Source organism: Anabrus simplex, chromosome 6 (assembly GCF_040414725.1).
Source record: "Anabrus simplex isolate iqAnaSimp1 chromosome 6, ASM4041472v1, whole genome shotgun sequence".
Lineage (NCBI taxonomy): Eukaryota > Metazoa > Arthropoda > Insecta > Orthoptera > Tettigoniidae > Anabrus > Anabrus simplex.
In genome coordinates this window covers 140,057,856-140,084,231 of record NC_090270.1, presented here as the reverse complement: position 1 = coordinate 140,084,231, position 26,376 = coordinate 140,057,856, and the positions used below count along the sequence as shown (strand labels likewise).

At 40.7% G+C, this 26,376-nt stretch overlaps 1 protein-coding gene across 1 annotated transcript in view; it reads left to right on the top strand.

Moving 5' to 3' along the window:
* Positions 1-2,969: 2,969 nt before the first annotated feature.
* LOC136876201 (uncharacterized) overlaps positions 2,970-26,376 on the top strand; it is a 50,898-nt gene continuing 27,491 nt past the window's right edge. Inside the window, exon 1 of the mRNA XM_067149949.2 lies at positions 2,970-8,146. Coding sequence (XP_067006050.2) covers positions 2,977-8,146 — 5,170 coding nt within the window. The 5' untranslated portion in view covers positions 2,970-2,976. The remainder of the gene's footprint in view (positions 8,147-26,376) is intronic.

Below are 26,376 nucleotides of genomic sequence, written 5' to 3'. Positions count from 1 at the left end.
CGAGGGGGTGTACCTCCCCCGACCACGGGACGCACCTCCCGTGTTTCGGTCCACGAGGTCTTCGCCTCTGATGGATGAGGCCATCGCGGATCTTCTCCAGCACAGGATTATTGAACCCGATCAGACCACTCCTGCTTTCCCTCTTTTTCTCGTCCCTAAGGACAACGGAGCTGCGCGCATTATCTATGACTTGTCCCAGTGGACACCATATATCAACTGCCTTGTCTTCACCTTGCAGGGACCAGGTGAGGCCCTGGCCGCAATACCGGCCCATCATCGAGCCATCAAGATAGACCTCGTCAGCGGCTTTTATCAGATTCTGATTCAGCCTGGCACTCAGCATCCGTGGGGAATGTACTACCGTGGAAAGACTTATGTCTGGACACGCTTACCGATGGGGCACTCCCTCGCCCCATCGGTCATGCAGCGCTGGGCCACTGCCGTTGGTGAGGTCCTACAGCAGGAATTTCCCGTGCACGTGATAGTGTACTTAGACGACTGGCTCATTCACGGCCCCACTCTTGACCAGGACATGGCAGATGAGATTGTTCTTTACCTGAAGGCATCTTGGGAGTGGCTATCAACCGCCGTAAATCTCTTCTCCAACCAACAGACATCTTCACGTATTTAGGGGTAACTGTGGATTTGCCTCAAGGAGAAGTGTCGCTCCATCACGCCACCCAGCAGTGGATCTTACAGCTTATCCCCCTGATACACCACGCCAACGACGAGGAACGCCAGCAAATCGCCGGATATCTAAGTTGGGCAGCCTATGTGATGTCCTGGCCCTTCTTCATAGCGAAGCATGCTCTCTCAAGGGAACCCTTCTGGATCCGTCGCATCCTGACTACGGAATTCATTGCGACGCCGCACCAGACCCATCTCCAGGCATCAACGGAGTCAGTCTATACCAACGCGACACCCTGGTCCATCGCAGCCGTCGCTCCTTGCCACAGCCAGGGATGGGCCCAGGCTTATGAACAGCAGGCACCGATCCATGCAGCAGAAACCACCGCAGCCGTCATGAGCGCCCTGTGGGTGCTCGAAGACATTCCTGTATATATCAGAACACTGTATGTTTATACCGACAGTAACGTGGCCCTGTGGACATTGCGGACCGGACGAGGGCCGACCCTGCATGCCCACGACTACTTACTTGCCTTGTACATAAAAATGATCAATAAAGCAATGGAGAGGGGTGTCTCCCTCTCGTGGCAGTCCATCTCCTCGGCAGCCAACCCGGCTGACGTCCCGTCCAGGGAAGTGCTAGCTTCACTACACGCTTACCCCGATTTGCTATAAATAAGGGTGCGCTCCCTGGACGGGAGGTCAGTCGAGCGCAGCAGCCAGTTGTGCCCGTCCATCGCCTCTGCCTCCTGTCCCTGCTTGACGACTGCTCTAGAGCCAGCTTACCCCCTCGCTTTTATAGCCGCTTGGCACGGCGCATGTAGGGGAAACCAGCACTGGCGCAGCCCAGCCGGAACAAGAGGCTAGAACGGTGAGGTCCCCCTGAAGGGGGTGACCCCACCCATGCTATTTATTAAATTATTATACTACAGTAGACTGCATGCAGGCGTTACAAACAAAAATGACAAATAATGAAAACATAATGAGAGAAAACACAAGAACAATAATAAATATACAAGAAGAGACTACTGGTACTTGTCTGGAGGCTTCTTCCGCCGTGGGCTGCGTCGTACGGGCGTGCGTATCATCCTGTGCAGCCACGTGACTGGGGTCTGGCGATCTTTGTTTGTGGGCGCTGGGAGTGGGCTCCGTAGATTCCGAGGGAGCAGAATCACTGGAGTCGGAAGTGTAGACAGATCTACTGTTGAGTGGCTGTTGCTGCTGCTGGAGCTGCTGCCACCCCGCGTCCTCTTCCACCGCGACCACCGCACCCTCTCCCCCTGGCTGGTAAAGGGCGGCTGACCATCCGTTGTGGTTGAGGTTGAAACTGGAACCCGGCCGGAAGTTCCGCGATCTCGTCCCCTGTTGCTTGATCCAGCTGGATGGCCGAGTTGCAGCCTCGGGACAGGGCGATATATAAGAGATTCGTCCTGTTGAAGGCGTATTTTCTTTGAGCCTGGTCCAGGGAATACCAGGCTGAGAGCAGCCACAGAGTGGTTGCAACGTCGTGGTGGTCGCGTACCGCTGGGAGAGAGGGAAATATTCCCTCAAGCTTCGAAGCAATCTGGTAAACTCGATGGTCGGGCGGCGTCTCGAGGCCCTTGCTGTAAGTTTGTGGCCGGAGGCTGCGAAAAGGTAAAGCTTGATTGTCCGGCTCCTGGTCTCCTCCCGTATCGTCCAATCCCAGTTCTGGTTCTAAAAAATGGTCTGTGAGGGTGCGCATTTTTTGCGCTAACTGGTTGACTATCAGCGTAAGGTGCTGTAGTGTAGGTGGTTGCTGCGGTACTGGGTCCTGTTGTGGCGGTGGCTGCTGTGGCTGTTGCTGAGGCTGAGCTGCTGGTGGCTGGTTAGCTGGCTGTTGTGCTCAGTCGGCTGACATGGTACAAGTGATGAGTATACGGTAGGCGTGACCGTGAGAGGTACGTCGGAGGCTGTATTACCTGTGCTAAGTTGCTGTCTCTTACTTTTGTTTACTTGTCGTATCACTTTGTAGGATAATGTCGTCTGCTTGGAGTGGCGGCCGTCTGACATCCTCCGATGATCCGGCGGGGTGCGGTCAAACATAATTTGTAAAAATAGAGCCTTGGTCATATTTGAATCATCTTCAATTTAAGTAACAATCACCTCTTCCCCAACGGATTAAAAAAATTACAAAATCATGAAAAACTTAGTCCTAGTTTTTATTAAAGTTGTAATGTGCATTTATAAGCAAACTTATTATTTGCAATAGCACTCCTTCATAATATGTAATATGAGATACTACATTACAAGTCTATGTCATCATAAGTTATACAATGTATTTTTCTATTCTAGGAATGCCTCGTTGTGTGAATGCAGACTGTTTATTTAATGGTAAATCTACCTTCTGAAAAGGGAAATATGGAAGGAATGAAGAATGAAGATGAGACCCATGCTTATAAAGCAGCTAGATCATTGGATGTTTGTGCAGCCACTACTCTTGAGGATCAAATCTTAATTGGAGTTGTAGAGAGTCTTACTGATGATGCTGGAGTAATTTCATTCTCTTTCAGTACTCAAATAAAGAAGGCTAGATTCTCAAGGAGCAATGTTGTCATTGATAATATGAAACTGACTAAGAAGATATCTCTTTTAAATATTTTAAAAATAGGAATGCAAGTTACTTTTTCAGTTGAATATTCCAACAAGAATGATGGTGTGAATTTTGAGGCTTCTCTCATAGAAGTGAAGGGTCCTGTTAAATGCCCTCAGTGTTCACCAGAAGAAATCAAGTATGTTCATAACAAAGTGTTCTGTGGAAATATTGAGAGTCTGGATGGTTTTTCAGGAACTATAATATTTGAATTGGATAATAGGAGTGAAAAAGCTGTATTTTCCAAAGAATGTGTATATGTTTCTGACAAAAGATTGAAAGACAATCCAGTGCCCCTCATTGTAGGAAAGCCTGTATATTTAATGGTTGTTCATTATTCAGGTGTCATTGGCTGCAATTTCATGGCAATAGTAGTTCAAACTGCGAGTGAATCAGAACTAAATCTGTCTACGAGTGTTGAAGGAAATGTTTTATTGCATCATAGCATGCTTTATGGAACTATAAGGAGTGTAAATGAAATATCTGGAAAAATTGCTTTTCAGGCAGGTGATAGGGAGAAAGAAATCTTATTTGATAGGAGCAGTGTCATTATAAATAAGTTGAAACTTGTGAAGAATGTGCCTCTCCCATCAGTACTTACTGTTGGTATGCCTGTTTCATTCATGATATACAACTCTTCAGTAAGTGTATTTGCAAAAGCTGTAGAAGTGTTCCAGGATGAATGTAGTCAGTGTTCCTATTCAGGCCTATTGGGCACAATAACTGCTTTGCGTGCCCTCTCAGGAACAATCACATTTCTCATCAATAACGAGGAGAGGAGGGCATTGTTTTTAAGGAAGAGTGTTGTAATTGGTAATGAGAAGATCAATGAATCGCAGTCACTTCTAACTGTTCTTAAAATTGGATTGAATGTGGTATTAGAAGTGGTAGGCTTTGAAGAAAATAATTCTGATTTTATTGCTACTTCAGTTGTGATTCCTAGCCTTACAGATTTAGTATGCCCTTTTACTGTTGACAGGGTTGTGAGTGGTGAAGTCTTGAGTGGTATTATTCAGAAGATAGGAAATGAAATTGGGATTGTTGGATTTCACATTGGTGGTAAGAGTGAAAGGGCCATATTTTTTAGAAACAGTGTCTTTATTAACAAGGAAAGAATATTAGTGAACACACCGCTTTCAGATTTGCTTCATATTTCTATGCCTGTTTCAATTAAGGTCATCCATTGTTCAACACCAGGTTTTAATTTTATTGCTATATCAGTAGAAGTTTTACAGGAAAACATTTGCAACCATATACCATCAGCAGCTTTTCAAGAAATGGAAGATCATCATGGCACGTTGCTTGATCTTAATGATTATTATGGTATTATTACATTCTCTGTTGACAGTGTGGAAGAAAAGGCTGTAATATACAGATCCAAATTATTCATAAATGATAAAAGAATTTCTAAGAAGACATCTCTCTTGAAATTGCTTCATATTGGAATGCCTGTTTCTTTTACACCAATCCGTTGTACTGGATCTAAAGAATACAGTTATAAAGTTACACATTTAAAAGTGCTATCATTGACGAGTTCCCCTCTTCTGGCTCTAAATGAAGCTGCTGCCAGTGGTGCAGTTCCATTCCAAATTGATCATGAGAGTGGAAAAGAAATTTTATGTAAAAATGATGGTCTTAATGTCAGAGAACAGGTTAAATCAGAACTTTTATCATCTTTTTCACAATTTGATCCTTCAGCATTTAGAATGGAAAAAGCAGGAAAAGATAATTGTTTTGTTGGAATAGAGTCCCTACCTGATAATAGTCCTCAGCCATCTTCAAATGTTACCAGTGTGATACAATCTTCATGTGACGGTTTGCAGCAACTTTCTGATGTATCTAAGTTTCACCAGAAGCCATTTGAATGTCGTGGTATTATTAAACAGTTATTTAGTTCATGTGGTGTGGCATCATTCCAACTGAATAATAGTGAAGAAAAGGCAGTGTTTTTAAAGAAAAGTGTTCATATATGTGATATGAAATTGCAGTCGCATGTGTTGCTTTCAGATGTTTTGGAAATTGACCTGCAAGTTTTAATGACAGTCGAGAAGTGCAAAGAAATCCCGGGTTATCATTTCAGGGCAACTCTGGTGCATATAGAGAATCCATCCAAGTGTTATTTAGGAAATGCTGGTGAAAATAGTATCAAGAGCCAGCTTTTCAAAGGGACTGTACAGAAAGTCGGAAGAACATGCGGGATCATCAAAGTCAGCATGAGCGGGAAAAATGAAAATAGTATCTTCTTCAATCATAGTGTCATGATCAACAGCAATAAACTGGACGAGAATGTCTCATTGCTTTCTATTCTTAAACCTGGCACAAATGTTTCTCTGAGAGTGAATAGATGTACAAAGCTGCATGATTGTAATTTTGTTGCTGTAGCTGTTGAAATAGGATGTTCTAATACTAATATAATAGATACTAATATAATAGATACTAATATAATAGATACTAATATAATAGATGGTACCATAGTATCATTGGAGGCAAAATCTGGTGTAGTTACATTCCAGAAAGAAAATAAGCAACAGAAGGCCATCTTTTACAAAAAATCTGTCCGTCTTAATGGCATTCGACTCAAAGGCAAAGTGAGTCTTTTATCTGTACTGCAAGTTGGTATGTGTGTGTTGTTGCAAGTAGAGAAATTAAAACATCATTGTTTTAATTTCAAAGCCTTACATGTACATGTGAAAAATGACATGAAGGATGCTCATAATGTTGCAAAAGTATCAGCATCAAAGCATATTGAATGTGGAATTGGAATAGTAAAAAAAATTATATCATCAACTGAAGCTCAACTTCAGTTTGAATTAGAGGAACTGAAGAATGGACTATTTAAATTGTCAGATTTCTTTGTGAATGGACAGAGATGTGATGATTCTAGACAATTGTCAACATATATATCTGAGAATGATGTGTATTTCTTTGATGCTACCAGAAATAACAAAAATGAAGGAAATGAGTACCTTATTACATGTGTGTGGCAAGGTAAGAAACCAGGATTATTAACTCTCTTGGAACCATACCAGATCTTGAAACAAAAATGTCAGCAGGTGCCATCTTCAGCTGAGGGAACAGTAATTGCTCTGTTTCCTCCTCAAGCTGCTATTGTGGAAACAGAAGTTTGTGGAGCAGTGCTCTTGTATATTGATTCTCTCATGTGTAATAATGACACCAAGCGATTAAGTACGACAGACTGGATTCAAGATTATTTAAGTGTAGGTGATATTCTTACATTAGAATTAAACAAACATCTACAGGGGTTTTCTTTTCCACTTGTGGAATGTGCAAGGAAAACCATACGTAGCAGACCTATATCTCAGCAGAAATCGCATCTGATATCAGAACCTAATAATAACTCAGCAATTCCTATTCCAGTTGTTTCAGCATCAAATGTTGGAGGCCCTTCTGCTAGCACACATTCAGGTATGTCAAGTCCATCCCATTCTGTTGGAAAAAGCAACAGTCCATTTATCAGAAAGGATGTACTTGTAGAAGTGGTTTCAGAGGCCCCTGATGTTGATAATAGATTGGTTTATGGTTCTATTGAAGGTGTTACTAATCAGTCAGGTGTAGTCAAGTTTCACTTAGACAATAACAAAGTAGAAAGAGCCTCATTTCGATGTAAAAATGTTTCCATCAATAAAATTAAACATCCAGCTATGATGATGATAATAGAAGTTGGCATGCATGCTTCCCTCATGGTAAAACACATTTCTGATTCTGAATATTGTAAATATGAAGCCATGTCTGTAAATATTGAAGTACCAGACAGTTTTTTGGCAGCTTATGGTTTTGAAACATCATCAAGTCCAAAACAAGATGTTCTCAAGAATGATCAAACATTTTGTGGTTTCATATATTCTTTAACTGATATATCTGGAACAATAGCATTCAAAAAAGATGATAAAAACTACAGAGCTATTTTCTCTAAGAATGCTGTTCGTGTAAATAATACTGATAAAGTTCCCCCAAAAGTATCTCTACTGAAAGCTATAAAAGTCGGCATGGATGTTGTTTTAACCCTGGAAATTTACCATGGTATTTTTAAGGCTAAGCATGTGAATGTGATCAGTTCATTGTTGAACACAAGCGAAGACAGGCTAAGTACCAAAAAGTTGTCTAATGAGAAGGAAATCTGCAAATCTCCACCACTCTTAAAAGTGACTGATTTGGAACTCAAAGAGAAAGAAGGCAAAATAATAGGCTACCTTTCCTCATCTATTGGAATGATTGAATGCAGCATCAGTGGGGAAAAGCACGAAGCACGCTTCTTGAAGGATATAGTTAGCTTTGATCAAACCGTTCATAATGACCTACAGAAATTATTTCCTCTTGGAGAAACAGTGAAATTTGATGGTAAGTTTGAATCATTTATGGATAAGCAGAAACTTAGGATATTGTGTATTTGGCACCAACAAGCATCTAAAAAAATGCGCAGAAAATTGTGGAATTTTGGTGAATCATTAACTAATGGAAAAGAATACTCAGGGACAGTGATTGAAATATTGAAGTCTAATACATTTGTTGTTGCAATTAAGAATGTTCTTGTTCTTGTGTGTAAGAACTATTTGACTGAACCAGCCAAATATATAAGTCATTTTGCTTCCATAGAGTATGGTGATAAAATTTCAGTGGTCATTCAAAAGAGGTATAGAAAGGGAAAGTATAATTGGATTGCTATTGATGCTTGGAAGACTAGAGATAACTCAGATATATCTATTACTCAGCCAAAGAAAACTATTGATCCTGCACATGGTCTGGTTTTGGAGGCAGAACTAGTGACTGTTGCTAAAGGCAGTGGTGTTTTGTTGGACAGCTCTGATGGAATCAATTTTCACTCATCAGATGCTTATCTCTTTGGAGTGTCGTTAAAGGATGTGGATCTCACCCAGTTATTCAAACCGGGTAAGTACAATGTAAATTCTAATATAATATTAATTATAAGAAACTGATATCCCCATTTTACCCTTGAAAACAACAATACTCAATCAATTTATCTATCCCTGGATATGTCAATCTGAAGAATATTGGTCACCTATTATGGGGATATTGAGGTAACTTATCATATCAACCAGTGTCTCTAAACAAGCTCAGTGATTTTGTGGAGGGTTAAGTAATGGAAAGGAAGAAACAAGTGTTGAATCCAGTCATAATACAACGAGTGGCCAAAAGTCACGGGAAGGAGTGTCCCATTAGAAAATGTGCCGTGTATGACCGCTGAGCGTTGTGGCTAGCTGCGGCGTAGCTGAGCAGGCTGACACAGACACCAGTGTCGTGAAGATGGCAACACGTCACGAGTTAACCGACTTTGAATGTGGGTGGTCATCGACATACAGCACATGGGTCATAACATTGCGGAGATTACGCACAAATTTGGGATTCCGAGGTCAGCAGTGTCGAGGGTGGATCTTCAATATCGCAGAGAGAATGTTACCACCAGCATAACCCGCCGCACAGGAAGACCGCAGGTGTTTAACTTACGGGCATCACATCACCACCTCAGAACCATACTGGGCACTCGATGGAATACTGTGACTCAGATCACCTCCCAGTTGAATGTTGGAAGTCAGGAACCCATTTCTACCAGGACTGTAAGGAGGCAACTACACCACATAGGCTTCATCAGCCGACAACCAACTGGTGTCCCTTTGCTGACACTTCGACACGGAGCTCAATGATGTGCACGGGTTCGCAAACATCGGCAATGGACCATGGAGCAGTGGCCGCGTGTGGTATGGTCCTATGAATCCCGGTTTCATTCGAGCTGATGAGCGCGTGAGAGTGTGGCGTATGCCCCATGAAGCTATGGATCCTGCATGTCAGTAAGGTTGTGTTCAGGTGGGAGGAGGTAGAGTTCTGATCTGGGTGGCGTTTTCATGGTTCTAATTAGGCCCCATTGTCCGGCTGCAGGGAGTGCTGACAGGTGCACATTATCTGGACATTCTTTTGGACCATCTGCATACATTTCTGGCCCTAGAGTACCCTGATGGAGATGCCATGTTTCAACAGGACAATGCGTCATGTCACCGCTTTGTGGTGTATGCTCCATGAATCCCACACCAACTACACAAGACCAATTGTGGGTAGCAGTGCAAGATGTGTGGGTCCAGATCCCTCCAGAATGATTCCAACCCCTTGTAGAAACAATGCCTCATAGTATTGCTGCCATTTTGAGGGCTCGCAGAGGAGTAATTCATTATTAACATCACATTCAGGGTCTTCCCATGACTTTTGGCCACTCAGTGTAGAAGGGTGGGGAAAACACAGTGGCAGGTCAGCATATGTAAAGAGAGCAATAGAAAAGGAGACAAGGACAAACATGGAAAAATAAAAGGACAATCTCCAAATCTCATACACTGCTGTTTTGAAATAAATAGACTCTCCTTGAATTAAATAGACTCTTTCCTACTCAATCCCAATTCTTCTATCTCCGTTTTTTTCAGTACCCAAATAGCTCGTTTCTGCTTTCCAGCTTCACCAAAAGTAGGCTTCAACACTCAATGAGGGGCCCTTTTGACAACTCTTCAGCCTTGATGTATGAAGTGTGGGATAAAAAGAAAGCTGGATAAACATGGGGAAATGGACTGTATCATTATTGACCTATCCAAAGCTTTTGATAGGGTAAATCATGGGAGACTACTGACAAAATGGACTGGACAAAAGAGTGGAGTGGCTAAATTTCTAGAAAATACAATTCAGATTATTAGAGTAGGTGAAGCGTTATCTGATCCTGTAATGGTTAAGTATTATTGGACCTTTGTTTTCTTGCATGTACCGGGCGAGTTGGCCTTGCACGTAGAGGCGCGCGGCTGTGAGCTTGCATCCGGGAGATAGTAGGTTCGAATCCCACTATCGGCAGCCCTGAAAATGGTTTTCCGTGGTTTCCCATTTTCACACCAGGCAAATGCTGGGGCTGTACCTTAATTAAGGCCACGGCTGCTTCCTTCCAACTCCTAGGCCTTTTCCATCCCATCGTCGCCATAAGACCTATCTGTGTCGGTGCGACGTAAAGCCCCTAGCAAAAAAAAAAAAATTCTTGCATGTATAAATGATATGAGTAAAGAACTGAAAATCATAGATAAGGCTATATGCAGATGATGTTATACTGTATAGAGGGTAAATAAGTTACATGATTGTGAGCAACTACAAAAAGACCTTGACATTATTGTGAGATGGACAGCAGACAATGATATGATGTAAACGGCATGAAAAGTCAGGTTGTAAGTTTGACCGGGTGGAAAAGTCTTGTCACTTTTGATTGCTGTGTTGATGGGGTAATGATTCCTCATGGGGATCACTATAAGTACCCAGGTGTTACTATAAGGAACGATCTTCATTGGGATAAACACCTTAACAAGGTTGTAAAGAAAGGATCCCATGAACCTACTACGTGACGTGTCCCAGGTGGTGGATAGGAGTGTCCTAACCGGCTTGCCGGCGGACTTGAGCGAAATAAAATAGCTCTCTCGGACCAAACACACATCACCCTGTCGGTGTGGGATGCAGGTGAAGAATACACCCATGGTATCCCCTGCCTGTCATAAGAGGCAACTAAAAGGGGCAACCAAGTTTTGATCAAATTAGAACCTTGAGACTACTTGTAATTAGCACCACCCAGCAGGGAACACCATGAGTTGCCTTTACATGCATGTAGTACCACAATGTTAGGTACACAATAGATTTGTGATTAGTAGCAACAGTGTGTGAATCAGGGTGGTTTTTACCGTATCTGTGATTAGTACCACTATATGAGCGACACCATGGGTCTGCCTTGCCTATGATTAGTACCCACTATGTTAGGAACACCACGGGATAGCACGAGTCCCTGTGATTAGTACACTTATATGAGGAACACCATAGGTTTGCGTTGCCTGTGTTACATGTTCGCATTACATTACCTGCGAGTAGTACCATAATGTGTGGAATACCGCGAGTCTACGCTACTTTTGATTAGTACCGCAACATGACAGATACCATGGTTCTACTTTCCTAGCGATAAGTACCATTATGAGTGGCCGATGACCTGGATTTTTGAGCCCTTTAGACTGCAAGCATCATTGTATTGTGATTTAGAAGCAATCTCTTTATCAGTACTACTATTGTTTAACGCTAGTTTCTGGGAATGTGGGCTATTGCGGATCCACTGATAGTTTTAAATTCATATCTATCAATTCATTCTTTGTCATCACGTTTTAAATTCTGATCAGTGGATAATTTAGGACTTTTAAATTGTCATTATATTTCGTACCATTAGGGACCAATGACCTAGATGTTAGTCCCCTTTAAACAACAAGCATCATCAATATAATCAAAGAAAGGATCTCTTCACATTGTTATGAGGGTAATTAAAGGTTGTAGAAAGAAAGGAGAAAACGTATAAGTCTCTGGAAAGACCTCAGTTAGAGTATGGTTCTACTGTATGGGACCCACAGCAGGATTACATGATACGAGAACTGGAAGAGATCCAAAAGAAAAGCACAATTTGTGCTTGGCAAATTCTAATGGAAGAATAGTATTATGAAAATTTTGCAATCTTTGTGCTGGGAAGACTTTGGAGTAAGGAGATGAGCTGTTCGACTAAGCTGTATGTTCTTAGCTGTCAGTGAAGAGATTGCGTGGAACAACATTAGTAGGCGACTAAGCTTGAGTAGAACTTTTAGAAGTAGAAAAGAAAGTGAAAATAAAGTTGGAATTTAAGAGGACAAATTAGGGGCAGGAATTCATTTATAGGATGAGGAATAAGAGATCAGAGTAATTTGCTTTTTTTTCTTTTGCTTTACGTCACACCGACACAGATAGGTCTTATGGTGACGATGGGACAGGGAAGGGCTAGGAGTGGGAAGGAAGTGGCAGTGGCCTTAATTAAGGTACACCCCCAGCATTTGCCTGGTGTGAAAATGGGAAACCACGGAAAACCATTTTCAGGGCTGCCGACAGTGGGGTTCGAACCTACTATCTCCTGAATACTGGATACTGGCCACACTTAAGTGACTGCAGCTATCGAGCTCGGTCCAGAGTAATTTACCACCAGAGATGTTTGATAAATTTAAAAATTCTGTGGAATTTAAGGAAAGACTATGTAAACAACTGATAGGCAATCTGTCACCTGAGCGACTGCCCTAAATGCAGATCAGTAGTGATTGATATCCTATTTTTAAAAATAAAGCTGAAAATTTTATGATTGTAGCTCAGGTAATATTTAATGATGAACAATTTAGGGCTTAGAGTATATATATATATATTGTGACCATACACAAATTTCTGATTCAGTATTCGAGTCATTAATACTATGCCACGGCTGGTGTCATGCGGAGATGCAAGAAACTCCACTCAAGGGACGTGCAAGTTCGACGAGTCCAGTAACATTATTCCACAGTTAGACTTTGAGATTTGACTGACATACGGTAGCGCATATTTAACAACTACTTCAGACTATACAATACTATCATACTAAACTTAGCTAATAAATGACTTATTTCCTGTGGCTCCTTCACGAGCATAGGGCTTCGATGAATTTTCACCAGTGCTATGGGCCATGTTACCTGTTTCGTGCTAAAGGTCGTCAGCTTTTTGTCTGTCTGGCTATTTCTCATCTCTGTTTCTTTAATAGGGACTGCCTGGCTGAGGCGGTAAAGGCGTGCTCGATTCGCCCGGAAGGACGTGGGTTCGAATCCCCGTCAGGAAGTCTTAAAATTTAAGAAACGAGATTTCCACTTCCGGAGGTGCATTTGGCAATGAGGTTCAATCAGCCTACACCAAAAATGAGTACCAGGTTAATTCTTGGGGGCAAAGGTGGCCGGGCATAAAGCTAACTACTCTACCCCATCACGTGCCGCGGTTAACAATGGTGTAAGCCTTTACCTTTCACTCCTCCAAGGGCCTTCATGGCCTGTATGGAGGTGACTTTGCTTTGCTTTGCTTTGTTTCTTTAATAGTTTTATTTAAGAGCTTATGAGTTATTGGCCCATAAACTCAGAGTGCCTTGGTGGGGCTGCCACCTTAAGGCCAAGGCACTGGCCCTTACATGGATGTTGGTGTATATATTGAAGAAAGAGCATTTCTTATCCTCTTCTTAACAGTGTATACTTCGGTTATACCGCCGGTACTCGGTCGCCATTGACCCAATCTGTGATAACAGGAAGCACCACGAGAATTGGGTTTGACATTTGGCTGAGAGAGGCTGTGTATTGCGCATCATCAGCCCTTGCTCCCACAATAAATGAGAATTCCAAAAATTATTTTTCTTTCTTTGGAAGGATATTCCGTTTTAATGAATATCATTGTATGAAATTAATTTTTTACAAAATGATTGAAACAACAACATGATTAGATATCTGTTCAAAATTGAATGTGATCATTAACTGTAAATATCCAAAGTCCCTAACTTTTGTAGGTTACTATGATTCATAATGGTAAGCTTTTATAATACAATTGAAACATGTTGGCCACATTATTAACCTTAAATACATATATCCAATAATTCCATTAAGAGAAAAGAAAATGAAACCAACATATGAGTTGTTGAAGGGTTAACTTTAACGTTACAGATTCCTTTATTTTACATCATTTGCTTCCTAGTGAAAAGAATGAAATTGGAAATATTTATTCCTTGTCACTCACATTTGTTGACCCCAAAAATTCATGTCTTTCAATATTCCATCATTTCTTTAAATTATTATCTAAATGAGCAAAAATCCAACAAAACAACTTGGGTGCTCCAATGACATGCTCACAATGTCATCCCTTATATCAACCGTGCGACCAAAGAAATGGAAATACACCGAGATTCCTCTCTTAATTACTAAGGTTACGTAGTAAAATTAGAAATCAGCATCCTCTGAAAATCTGCGACAGCTGCATCTAGACAATAAGTTTCTTGAAAATAATGTTACCACTAATAATAAATGGTCAAGACTCTCGATGGTTCCGCAACCTCTGGTGTTCTCCATGGAAATCCTAAAAATCTACATTTAATGCTAATTACCAATTCTATGGGCTACCAGAAGAAATCAAACTACACACTATCAAAGTAAGATCTATCCATCTCATCCACAACATGGTTCACTTCTACATGGTGTCATTCAGTATCAAAGATTCTATTTTATCCCTTCACATCTGCGTATAACTCATTTACATTAAATCCTAGGGAATCGCATTTTGACAACTATCACATTATTGATCTCAGAATCCTGTGAAAACATCATCAAGAACCTGCCTATCCATGCCTAAGTGCTTGTCTATCATCATCACCACGATTAAATCCATATGCATGACGAACATCAATCCTTACTTCAATAACATATCATTGGGACTTTTCGAAGATTCCATTATATCATTCAATGCATAACCCCAATGAATTATCTTCCTACAACATAGCGTATCAAATCATTCACTTCATTTCGACTACCCTACTTCAAATCTCTTTCATTCCACATGCGGGTCATACACAAGTAAAATTCAATTCATCTTCTAAATATCCAAGCACATTATTCTTGAAGACTACATCATCCTTACATACGCATAAATCATAATCAGTGTGATAATACTATTATTATTCTCGCGAAAACTATGCATATGATATGAAAATATGATCTTCCAATTTAAACACACCTCAAATAAATATGCCTACACAATAAACAATACACTGAGGTCAATTTACGATGACATTATTCTACTAAATGCAACGACCACGTTTCAGAGAATTTCCTGTGTAATATCTGCTGTTAAACACTCAGATTCAAAATATAGCACACGAAAAATTATAATTTTTCTTGGATTATTCATGATGAAATTCACAGCACTCCATGTCTGTTATAAAATAATGATTGACGATCATACAGTATCACTCAAGTTGTTTACCTACGCATGTCACACTCTGACACCATAAATTGATCTACTCTACTTTAAGCGACTACATAGCAGAATAGCTGAAAGACATTTGTTTTTGGTACTTATCATATTGATGACTTCGGGAAGATGACGTGGCCCATCTTTCGGGTCATAATTCCATCATCCGGCCTTCATTCTAACACTCTCCAGACCCCTCAGGACCACTTCCCGAGTTTAACTCAGCATTGTCTGGTTATTAGACATAATATAACAATCTTTCATCATGTATGGCTACATCGTAGTACCTGAAACTCATAATATGGAATTAGCACAATGTCATATACATAAATAACACTTTACAGTGTTCTGAATCAACACTCGCCTTATTACTCAAGAGATTAAGATATATCTTTATCCCTTTACAAAATTATTTCGTACTATCCGTACAATAGTTATACAGTTTAAAAATGAGTTTTAGATTTAGCTTCTTCTTCCAGTCTGCGTGCAAAGTTTCTGATGTCGTTTTGGCATCTCTCCATTATTCACATTGTTCTTACAAAACAAAATCCTATTCTAAAATACAATAATAACAGTTGGCTTGCATTTCAAGATCCTCAGAATTCCGTGGCCTGTAATCTCCCTTCCAGATTATTTTGATGTTTTGAGCGTAACCTCTTTGATAACGCTCTTGTAATCACTGATCTTGGCAAAGGAACTTATTTAACAATCCCTCGTCTTCTTAGATTTACATACCAATCGATTATCATACAATGGGTCTCGACTCTCGAATTATATCGTAATAGATAGACAATGTATGAACATCGTATGTGAATTAAACTTGGCCTGTATGATCCAATCCATTCCATGGCCTCCATTATACATCTTTGCCGTTGAGGTTCTTTGCCATCTATCAATATTTGTTCCTCTTCTGCTGAAGTAAAATACAACATTTATTCAATATTATCTCATCGTACTAGAACATTCCGTTACCGACCTTGACTTAGTGGATACCACAGGGTTCTGACCTTGTGAATTCACCGGTATCCTCGCATATGATTCCATTAACTTTATATTACCATAAACTTCCAATGTTTTCTTTAGCTCCGATCTAGCTACTGTTGGAAGGTTATAATATATACAATATTTTCCAGTGTGAAACACATGTATACTACCTGAAGCTGAAGTGCAGTGATGTACTTAGAATTGTTTCTTGCACATTATGCATGCGTATGTTTGGAAGTCACAGTGAAGTGATGTATACAGCTGCAGTGCAGTGATGAGATTGCTTCTTACACATTACACTTGCAGAATACATACTGAAGCTGTTGCGAAGTGATTTGTTCAGCTGCAATGCAATGATGTACTTAGAATTGCTTCTTGCACATCAAGAAGGCCTACGACAGGGCCTAGAGAGATAATCTGGGAATGCCTAGAAGGTATAGGTGTGCCCAACTTCCAGATCAATAAAGTAAAGATGATCTATCTAAAGTGCTTAAGCTGCTTCCAAGTAGGGGATGGAAGATCAGATTGGTTTGAGACCAAAAGAGGAGTCCAGCAGGGAAGTGCCTTGTCACCACTCCTGTTCATCATTGTCATGGATCGGATCATAAGGTCCATCAAAGAACATTGCAAAGAGCCTAACACACTAATATTTGCAGATGATATTCTGATCTGAGGGCAAAATGAAGCAGAAGTACGGGAGGAACTAAGTCTTTGGAATGGCAAGTTTAAAGAATATGGACTAAACATCAGTAAAACAAAAACTGTTAAAATGACTATCAACAGGAAAGGCACAGGTTTAACCCATTCTGCTACAATGATGGGTACAGCCGTCAAGAGTTCCACATACATTGACATGCAATGACGGGTACAACAGTCCCTGTGTACTCCAGTTGGAAATACGTCTGTCTGACTACCGATTTCTTTCGATTGTGATGTTATACTTTAGAATAGTTCTAGTGTGTTTAAATGCCAATGTTATTATCCAAAGACTATTTTGTCAGTGTTTATTTTGCTTCTAAAACTAGTCATCTTCTTCATGAAACGAATGCTACCACGGAGCAAGATGTCATGTAAATATCGTGGGTAGGAAGAGGAAATAATTCTGCAATTTCCGCTTGATAGTGGTGATGAATGTATCCCAGAACTATCTGATAGTAGTTTTAGCAGTCATAATTCGTCGGAGAACTGTGACTCTGCTCGTGAAAGTGATAGTGAGGATGAAGATAACTTTGTACATAACCTCGCCGCATCGAACAATTGAAAATGGAGTTTGGCCAGTAATTTTCCGAAAGGCAATGCATGTGCTGTTGTTCTGGAGCTAAATACTGTAGTCAGGAGTCGTCTGGGTGATAATGCTATTGAATATGATGTTGTGAGTCAGTTCCTTACTGACACTTTTTGGGAGAGAATTCGCAAGGAAACCAATGAATATGAAAATAAAATTCTGGAAGATGTCACCCTCCTGATTATGCCACTATAGGAGCTCTATCTGAAGGTAGCACACCAATGAGGCAACAGGGAAGGCACACTGGGGTCATTTTCTTGAAATGCTTGCTCCTACAGCAAGTAAATCGGCCACATTGAGGAGATGTAAAGTGTGTTTTGAGCGTGGAATCCTGAAGGAATCTTGCTTCGAGTGCAACAAATGCAAAGTTGCCTTCCACGTGGATGGATGTTTCAAGGTGTACCATACCTTAAAAGACTTTAGTTATTTGTAGTAAGCTAAACTCCAACCCAAAATGTTGGTAGTTTGATGCAGTATGCTTTTGTAACCATTTTGGCATCCATAACATAAAATGTAGAAAAAATAATCGTATTCCAAGGTACATTTCTCAAGAAAACTATTTGCATGACAATGGGTTAAACATTTTCCTGGAGAGAACTCTACAGCAGTCTGTTTCTAACTTCAAATACCTTGGACGTATCATTTCAAAAGATAACACAGTAGACCAAGAAATACTTAATAGGACCCTGAAAGCTTCTCAATTTTATTTTTAAGTGAGAAATCTACTCTGGGATGATAGAATATGCCAGAAAGCAAAATTGACCTTGTTTTATACCTATTTCATTCCACTTCTCACATATGGACTCGAAACGTGTACCCTGCATAACCAGGCAAATAGTAAAATCCAGTCAACAGAAATAAAATTCATTAGAACAATGAACCAAAAGACTAGAAAGGACAAGATTAGAAATGAAGGAAATAGGAAGAAGGCTGGCATCAAAACACCTGTTACCAAGTTTTTAGGAAGATACATGCTGCAATGGTTTGGACATGTTAGGAGGATGGACAGAACAAGAACAGCAAGGAATTACTTCAGTTGGGGTGCCAAGGAACAGATGGATACCACAGTGAAATTGGAGGTCAGCAAGAGGAATGCCAAGTGGGAGGACATAGAGGAAGAAGACCATACAGCCAGCAACTCTGCGCCAAGTGTTGGGCAGTGAGAAATAACTCGACCCCCTAAGAGGATGAATGGTTTCGGCAGATGAGTTCTCTTAGGTGAGGTGATGATCCCCTCGGTGTAGGAAATGAGACTGGAATCCATCAAGCAGCGTCTTGTCCCCAAAATTAGGGGCGGCTCCCGAAGGCGCCTGTTCCATGTTCGGAATGGCCTTATCACCTGCTGACAGCAGCTCTAAAATATCTTCGGGAGTGGTGAACTCATCGTGATAATAGCCTAAAAATGAGTGCAAATATGGTGCCGCCTCGTAAAATGCTAGGGCGTCCCCTTCAGGTACTGGAGGAGTCATGAGAAGTGGGCAACCATTATCACAATATATCCAACTCGGGACAGTCAACATCCTAACCCTGACAGACAAGACCGAAGAGTACATGAAAGAGGACTAGCCATCCTTGGCCTTAGTGAAACAAAATGGAGAGAAAGAGGAGAATAAAAACTGAAGGAAGAGTGCAGGCTGTTTTACAGTGGAGGATGGGATGTAGTAAACAGAGTAGGAATGATCATAAGAAAAGATGTCCTGGAATATGTGGAGGAGGTGAAGAAGATCAATACTGGAAATAAATAAAAGAATACGGAACAGTTCCTTGAAGAAATGGATAATTAGGTAGAAGACAAGGACTTATAATGGAAGATATGAACACACAAGTGGGAAGAGGAGAGATTCTGGGGCCATATGGATATGGCAACAACAATCAAGAAGGGGAAATGTTAATGGAATATTGCCAGAGGAACCAACTAATAATAGGAAACATATGGTTCAGGAAGAAAAATAGCCAGAAGATTACGACGTATATATTGGGAGACAGAAGAATGAAAACGTTAATTGATTACCATTTAGTGGAAAAAGGACATCGGAAAGGTCTTTATATACAGTGCACTCCCGATAATTCACGCGCGGATAATTCGCGGATCTTGGAGAGTTATTTTTTAAAGTATTAATTCTTACACCCACTAATCATCACACTGAGTAAAATTATCTCTGCCTAGTTTAAAAGAATTTTAATGCAATGTGTGGTGACAAAATCATTGATATTTGAGGAGACTGGACTTCGTTCTCTACGATGTAGTAATAGGCCTATATGTACACTGCTGCCAGAATGCTGCAAACTTGGAAATATTCGAGCATGTTGCTGCGCATGGCACAGCACAGATTACCGTAATCTTGGAAGCAGAGACAATGAAAGAGGAATGCACTCGGAATTTACCCTCCCTTTCCCCACAGCCCAAGGTCGCTGAACTGTAAGCCAAGTGAAGGGTAGGTGCGCTGGCAGCAAGTGTATTGTAGGCTACTGTACTTGAGAAGTGGGAACGGAGTGCGGAAATGATACAACGGAAACTCCGAACGTTTCTCACAGCCAAGCTAGTGTCTCTACAGACACACTTATCTCTTACATAGAAAATAGAGATGAATTTTCATTTTTAGATATTGTTTTCTTGAGAAATGTACGATCCAAAATTAGGAAAAATGAACAATCGTCTAAGAAACAAAAAGTGATGACCAATTTTTTTTTTGTTAGATACGAATGTTGGCATAATCCATATGGCATTTTGTAATTTTTCTCTAGTGTCTCTTACAATACAACGTGAAATGTTATAATTATTTTCTGCTTGTTCATAAAATTCATTTCGTTATTTTAACCTATGGTTTTGTTTTTACCAGGCATAAAAATAACTGCGGATAATTTTCGGTTAAAAGGAGAACAATAAAACTTTGATTTCCACCTATTCAATACATTAAAAGCAATTGTAAAATTAGGATCTCATCTTTATTTTATTGCTTAATTGTTAAAACATAGGACATGTTTCGTTCATATTTTGAACATCTTCAGCTATAAATATTCTTGCAAGGTTAAATTGGTAACATTGTTCTAGAACTTACTCTTATGGTTTGCCGTTAACAAACTTATCCATAATAAGAATTCGAGTGTGTCTATAGACACACTTATCTCTTACATAGAAAATAGAGATGAATTTTCATTTTCAGATACTGTTTTCTTGAGAAATGTATGATCCAAAATTAGAAAAAATGAACAATCATCTAAGAAACAAAAAGTGATGACCAATTTTTTTGTTAGATACGAATGTTGGCATAATCCACATGGCATTTTGTAATTTTTCTCAAGTGTGTCTTACAGTACAACATGAAGTGTTATAATTATTTTCTGCTTGTTCATAAATCATTTCATTATTTTAACCTATGGTTTTGTTTTTACCAGGCTTACAAATGACTGCAGATAATTCGTGGTTAAAAGGAGAACAATAAAACTTTGATTTCCACCTATTCATTACATTAAAACCAAACCAAACCAAACCCTTGGCCTACCAAGCGACCGCTGCTCAGCCCGAAGGCCTGCAGATTACGAGGTGTCGTGTGGTCAGCACGACAAATTATCTCGGCCGTTATTCTTGGGTTTCGAGACCGGGGCTGCTATCTCACCGTCAGATAGCTTAATTGCTTAATTGTTAAAACATAGGATATGTTTCGTTCATATTTTGAACATCTTCAGCTATAAATATTCTTACAAGGTTAAATTGGTAACATTGTTCTAGAACTTACACTTATGGTTTGCCATTAATAAACTTATCCATAATAATAATTCGCGGAAGTGCGTGCATTAATTACCGCGAATTATCGGGAGTGCACTATGTGTTTCAACTGTGCCAGAGGAAGCCTTTGGAGGTGACCATAGAGCAATGATAGCAAAGTTGAAAGTATAATACAAGTAAAATACAAGTGCTGTAAATAAAGTAGTGGCAAAATAGTCCAGACACTCGAAGATCGGGCATGCGCAAACAGGATATGGCAGCAGTCAGGTGTCGCTGTTGTCGATATGTAGTGTGCATTTGATGGGCATCAGGTTGGGAGTGCTGTTTCTGTGTGGCGCTGAAGTGAAAAGTATCTATTTCACCGCTCTAAAGCATGTTTCAAAAAGTGATCAGCATTCATGGATTAAAATCGAGCGGTTGCATGATCCTAGCAAGACATCTGGTGTATGTTAATAATCCAGTCTCACATAGAAGTTCAGTGAGAAAGACTTGCCAGATTAGAGGTCGCAGAGGCAAGAATAGGCAGGCTGATGATATGTAAATACTTATTAAGGGTGTCCTTCCATCTTTGCTTTGGCTGCCCACGTAGTAGTTGGCCCTTGATTTCCAAGTTTAAAAAATCAAACTCATGTCCTTGCCCCAAGGTGGTGCAGCTCTTTTCAGACACACCCACAATGGAGATGACCTGCGTGTACCATTTCAGCCACATACCAGCACTCCAGCCATTTTAAAATCTCTAGTAATATTGGGAATTGAACCAGGGCCATTAGTGTTAACCGCTTTGCTACGGAGGCGGATGATTTTGAGGTGTTCAGCGGATTGGACATCTGTGGAGGATACTGCCCTTAGGACACACTATAATGCTTCCAAATGGTGTCGTGGGTTAGATGGTTACAAAGAGATACCCAGTATTCATCGGAGCATTCATATCGCTATGGCATGGAGACAGCTCTCAGCGTTTGTCGTTACTGTCCTAGGGTTTGCGCCATGTTCAACACTTCATTCTTGGCACTTCCGTCGTTTGATATTGTACTCCCCAGATATTTGAGGTATTCACACATTCATTCTTCTCTCCCTCGAGGGTGAGGTTACAAGGTGTATTTGTCATGCTTCCATTACCACTGTTTTGCTCTTGCTCACTGTTAATTTATTTTCTTTTAACTTCTTTTCCAAAGATCTAGTCTTCTCTGAACATCTCTCTCAGTTTCTCCTGAAATAATCATCAGCAAAAACAAATGCATCAAGATCTTCCTTATCTATTTCTTCGAGTTCCTTTATAATAGTATCTATGAGTGAAATGAAGAGCAATGGGGAAAGAGAACTCCCTTGTTGGACACCTCTTCTTATTTTAAACCACTGAGATCATCCATATCCTACTTGCGCACTACTTTCACAACCATCGTACAACATCCAAAAACACTATTATCAAGTCCTTCCCTTTTTCCCCCAAAATTTTTCCATTAACTGCCTGAGTGAAAAAATCAGGTCTGTGGTTTCTCCATTTCTTCTAAATCCATGATGTTCCTCTTCAAAATAATCTTCCATTATTTCTCTCAGTCTCTGTTCTATGATCATCTTCATCTTAAGGCAATGTGACAAAAGGGTGATGCCTCTATAATTGGTGTACTTCCTTCTACTTCCTTATTTAAACAATGGTATTATAATTCCTTTTTTCCATTCATCTGGCAACTTGTTCTCTTTCCATATAACTCCCAGTGTTCGATGTAGCCACAGTATTCCAGGGATCCCAGCTGCCTGAATTATGCCTGCTGTTAGTTCATCTGCTCCCACTGACTTTCCACTTTTCATTTTCTTCAGGCCATTTTCTGTCTCTTCCCAAGTAATTGGAGGTTGGTCCTTCTGTAATTCATTAGTGACTGGTAACTTGTTCTTGTTCACACGCCCCATTGAGCATAATAATGTTATGTACAGTATATATATTTCATTCTGGTGGTGCACCAATTTTTCCTCAAATGAAGATATGCTACGAGGGCGGATCAAATATAAACAGGATTTTATTATTGATTTAAGCCCACTAAAGAGCGCTGATGACTAGTTCTTCCTCAATGCTCTTCTTCGTTCCCAATATCTCTTGAGCCCTGCTGATAATTTCTCCGTTCTCTCCTGTGAAAAGGGCTTCCGACTTCTAGGGAATCTAGGTAGTGGGGTCCAAGACTGTACCATAGCACAAAATTTGGAACGATCTATATCACTGCCTAAAATCCCAGCCAAATCCAAGTCCGTCTGTACTTCATTAAGCCACAAGCTTCCAGTCTTGTAGCTTTTAACCAAAGAGAAGATCTTTTTGGTTGTCCATTCATTGTAGGTGTCTGTAGAACTTAAGCCTCCTACGTCACATGCTGGTATTGGCTGATTCTAACTGTCAGTACAGCTCAGAGTTCGATTTAAGTCTGTAGGTTCCATCTGGGAGCAATCTCGGTCCATGAATTTTCCTGAGGATACGCTTTTCGGTTTTTTCTAGGATCATCCATGGCGCCTTTTTTCTTCATCAGCAGGGTCTCTGAGGCATACAAAACCTGTGGTCTGACAACAGTTTTGTAATGACAGATCTTAGCCTTCTTCGAAATGCACCTCTTGTTATAATGGTTGTGGGATTGTTGGTACGCTGCATTGAGTTTGTTACATCTTTCTAGGATGGATGTACCATCTCTATCATTGGGGTGGACCCGTTCGCCAAGATAGTGGAAGCGATTGACTCTTCCAATCATTCCATGTATGGTCGTCAAAGGGGGATAAACAGGATAATATTTTTTATTAAAATTCATTTATTGAAAAACACAAGGCAATTACAATTTACTTTTTCACATAGTTTCCTACTTTGGAAATGCATTTGTCTCAGCATATGGGGAGCTTTTTGATGCCCTCATTGTAAAAAGAACAGGGTCGTGTTACCAGCCAGTTGCGCACAAAGTCTTCCACACTCTCTTTATCTTCAAATCGTTGCCCTTCTGGAGCTTCTTTAAGTGGTCCGAATAAATGGAACTCGCAGGGCAATAAGTCCAGGCTGTAAGGAGGATGATAAAGTGTAGTCCAGTGCATTTCCTGTACCTTGGAGAAAGTTAGAGCTCTAGTATGGGGCATCGCATTGTCGTGGAGAAAAATGACCTGCCGAATCGGTTGGTCTCGTATTTTACGGCAATATGCAACCCTCGCCTTGTTCAACATGTCACAGTAGTAAGCAGCATTGATTGTGCATTGCTCATGCAAAAAAATCAATCAGCAAAATGCCTCACCAATCGAAAAAAAGGTTGCAAGAACCTTGCCAGCTGACAGATGGGTCTTGGCTTTCACTGGTGCTGCCTCCCCTTTCCTCCGCCACTCCTTACTGGCTTGTTTGGAATTGGGAGTATAGTGGTGGACTCAAGTTTCGTCGCAGGTGACAATCCCACTCAAAAATGCATCACCTTCTTCTGCAAACCTTGCTGTAGGCCTCTGACAGACCTCCAGACGTTTCAACTTCAGATTTTTTTCTAAAGGCGAGGGACCCATCTGAAATACACCTTACGGAACTGTAGGTTATTTCTGATGATTGCTTGACAGCTCCCATAACTGATTCTGATTTGTTCTGCAATTTCTGATACTCTCGCCCGTCGATCGTCATCAATAATGTCTTTAACCACATGAATGCTTTTGTCTGTAATGCTGGTCCGAGGACGGCGATTGTGTTGCTGATTTTTCACATGGAAATGGCAAATGGCTTTTAGTGCCGGGAGTGTCCGAGGACAAGTTCGGCTCGCCAGGTGCAGGTCTTTTGATTTGACACCCATAGGCGACCTGTACGTCGTACTGAGGATGAAATGATGATGAAGACGACACATACACTCAGCTCCCATGCCAGCGAAATTAACCAATGATGGTAAAATTCCCGACCCTGCCGGGAATCAAACCCGGGACCCCTGTGACCAAAGGCCAGCACACTAACCATTTAGCCATGGAGCCGGACTTCCACATGTTTTCATCTTTCCTTGAACTTTTTATCCCATGCAAACACACCTATCCTTGACAGTGTTTGATCACCGAAGTGTGCAGTGAATCTCTGGCAAATTTCCGCTATTGTAACTCCTTCGCGAGCAAGAAATTTTATAATTATGTGTTGCGGAGTGGAGGGGTGCACCTGTTGCTCCGACATCATGAGTGTTACTGATGAAACAACGGGGAAATATCTAACAGCATGCTCTCCCCACTCCTAATGGTCCCGCCGAGGCATAGCAGAAGCACGGAGCCAGTCCTACCAGCTGTTGATATTCAGGAACAGAAATCCCATTTTATTTGATCGACCTTCGTATAAATACTAATCGCTACCAGCTAGTCTCTTAGATACACAAACTCCCTGTACATCCTTGTTCGTAGTTTCCTATATATTATTTTACTTGTCACTCATTTGTTCCATTTTCATGAATGAGTTTGTTTTTTCCATATGTATTTGTCCTATGTGCCTGCTGTATAAATATTTGTCCTTTGTTTCTGCCCTCTTCCTGTGTTCATCCAGCTTTCTTCTTCTGTAAATGCACACTTCCTATATTAAGACAAGATCTGTCAAAACTGGTCCTTTCAGTAACTGATGAGACTTGTAAGTAGAAGCAAACTTTTCGGGGCTGAGAAGAAATGGATGTAAAAGAGTTAAGATTAATGAGACAGCCCGTTTATCTGAAGATAGGTTTGTTTGTAGATGGGGAAAGTGTTTTTCTGATAGAGTAAGTTCATAATAATAATAATAATAATAATGTTATGTGCTTTACGTCCCACCAACTACATTTTTACTGTTTTTGGAGATGCAAAGATGCCAGAATTTAGTCCTGCACGAGTTCTTTTACATGCCAGTAAATGTACCAACATGAGGCTGACATATTTGAGCACCTTCAAATACCACCAGACTGAATCAGGATCGAACCTACCAAGTTGGGATCGGAAGGCCAGCGCCTCATCCATCTGAGCCACTCAGCCCGGCTCAAGTAGGTTGGCTATGGGAGTTGGGTCAAATAGCTGTCAGCTTGCATTTGAGAGATAATGATTCAATGGATTCAAACCCCATTGTTGGCAGTGCTGAAGATAGTTTTCCATCTTTCCCCATTTTCACAGCAGGCTGTACCTTCATAAAGGTCATGGTCACTTCCTTCTCAGTCCCAGTTAGCCCTTTCCTATCCCATCATCGCCATAAGACGTATATTGGTGCAATATACAACAAAGAGCAAAAAACCAATGTTCAACTGTGTTCATAGATTATGTTGTCCTGGTCTACCCTTCCTGCTGTTTCGTCTGCCTACAATCATT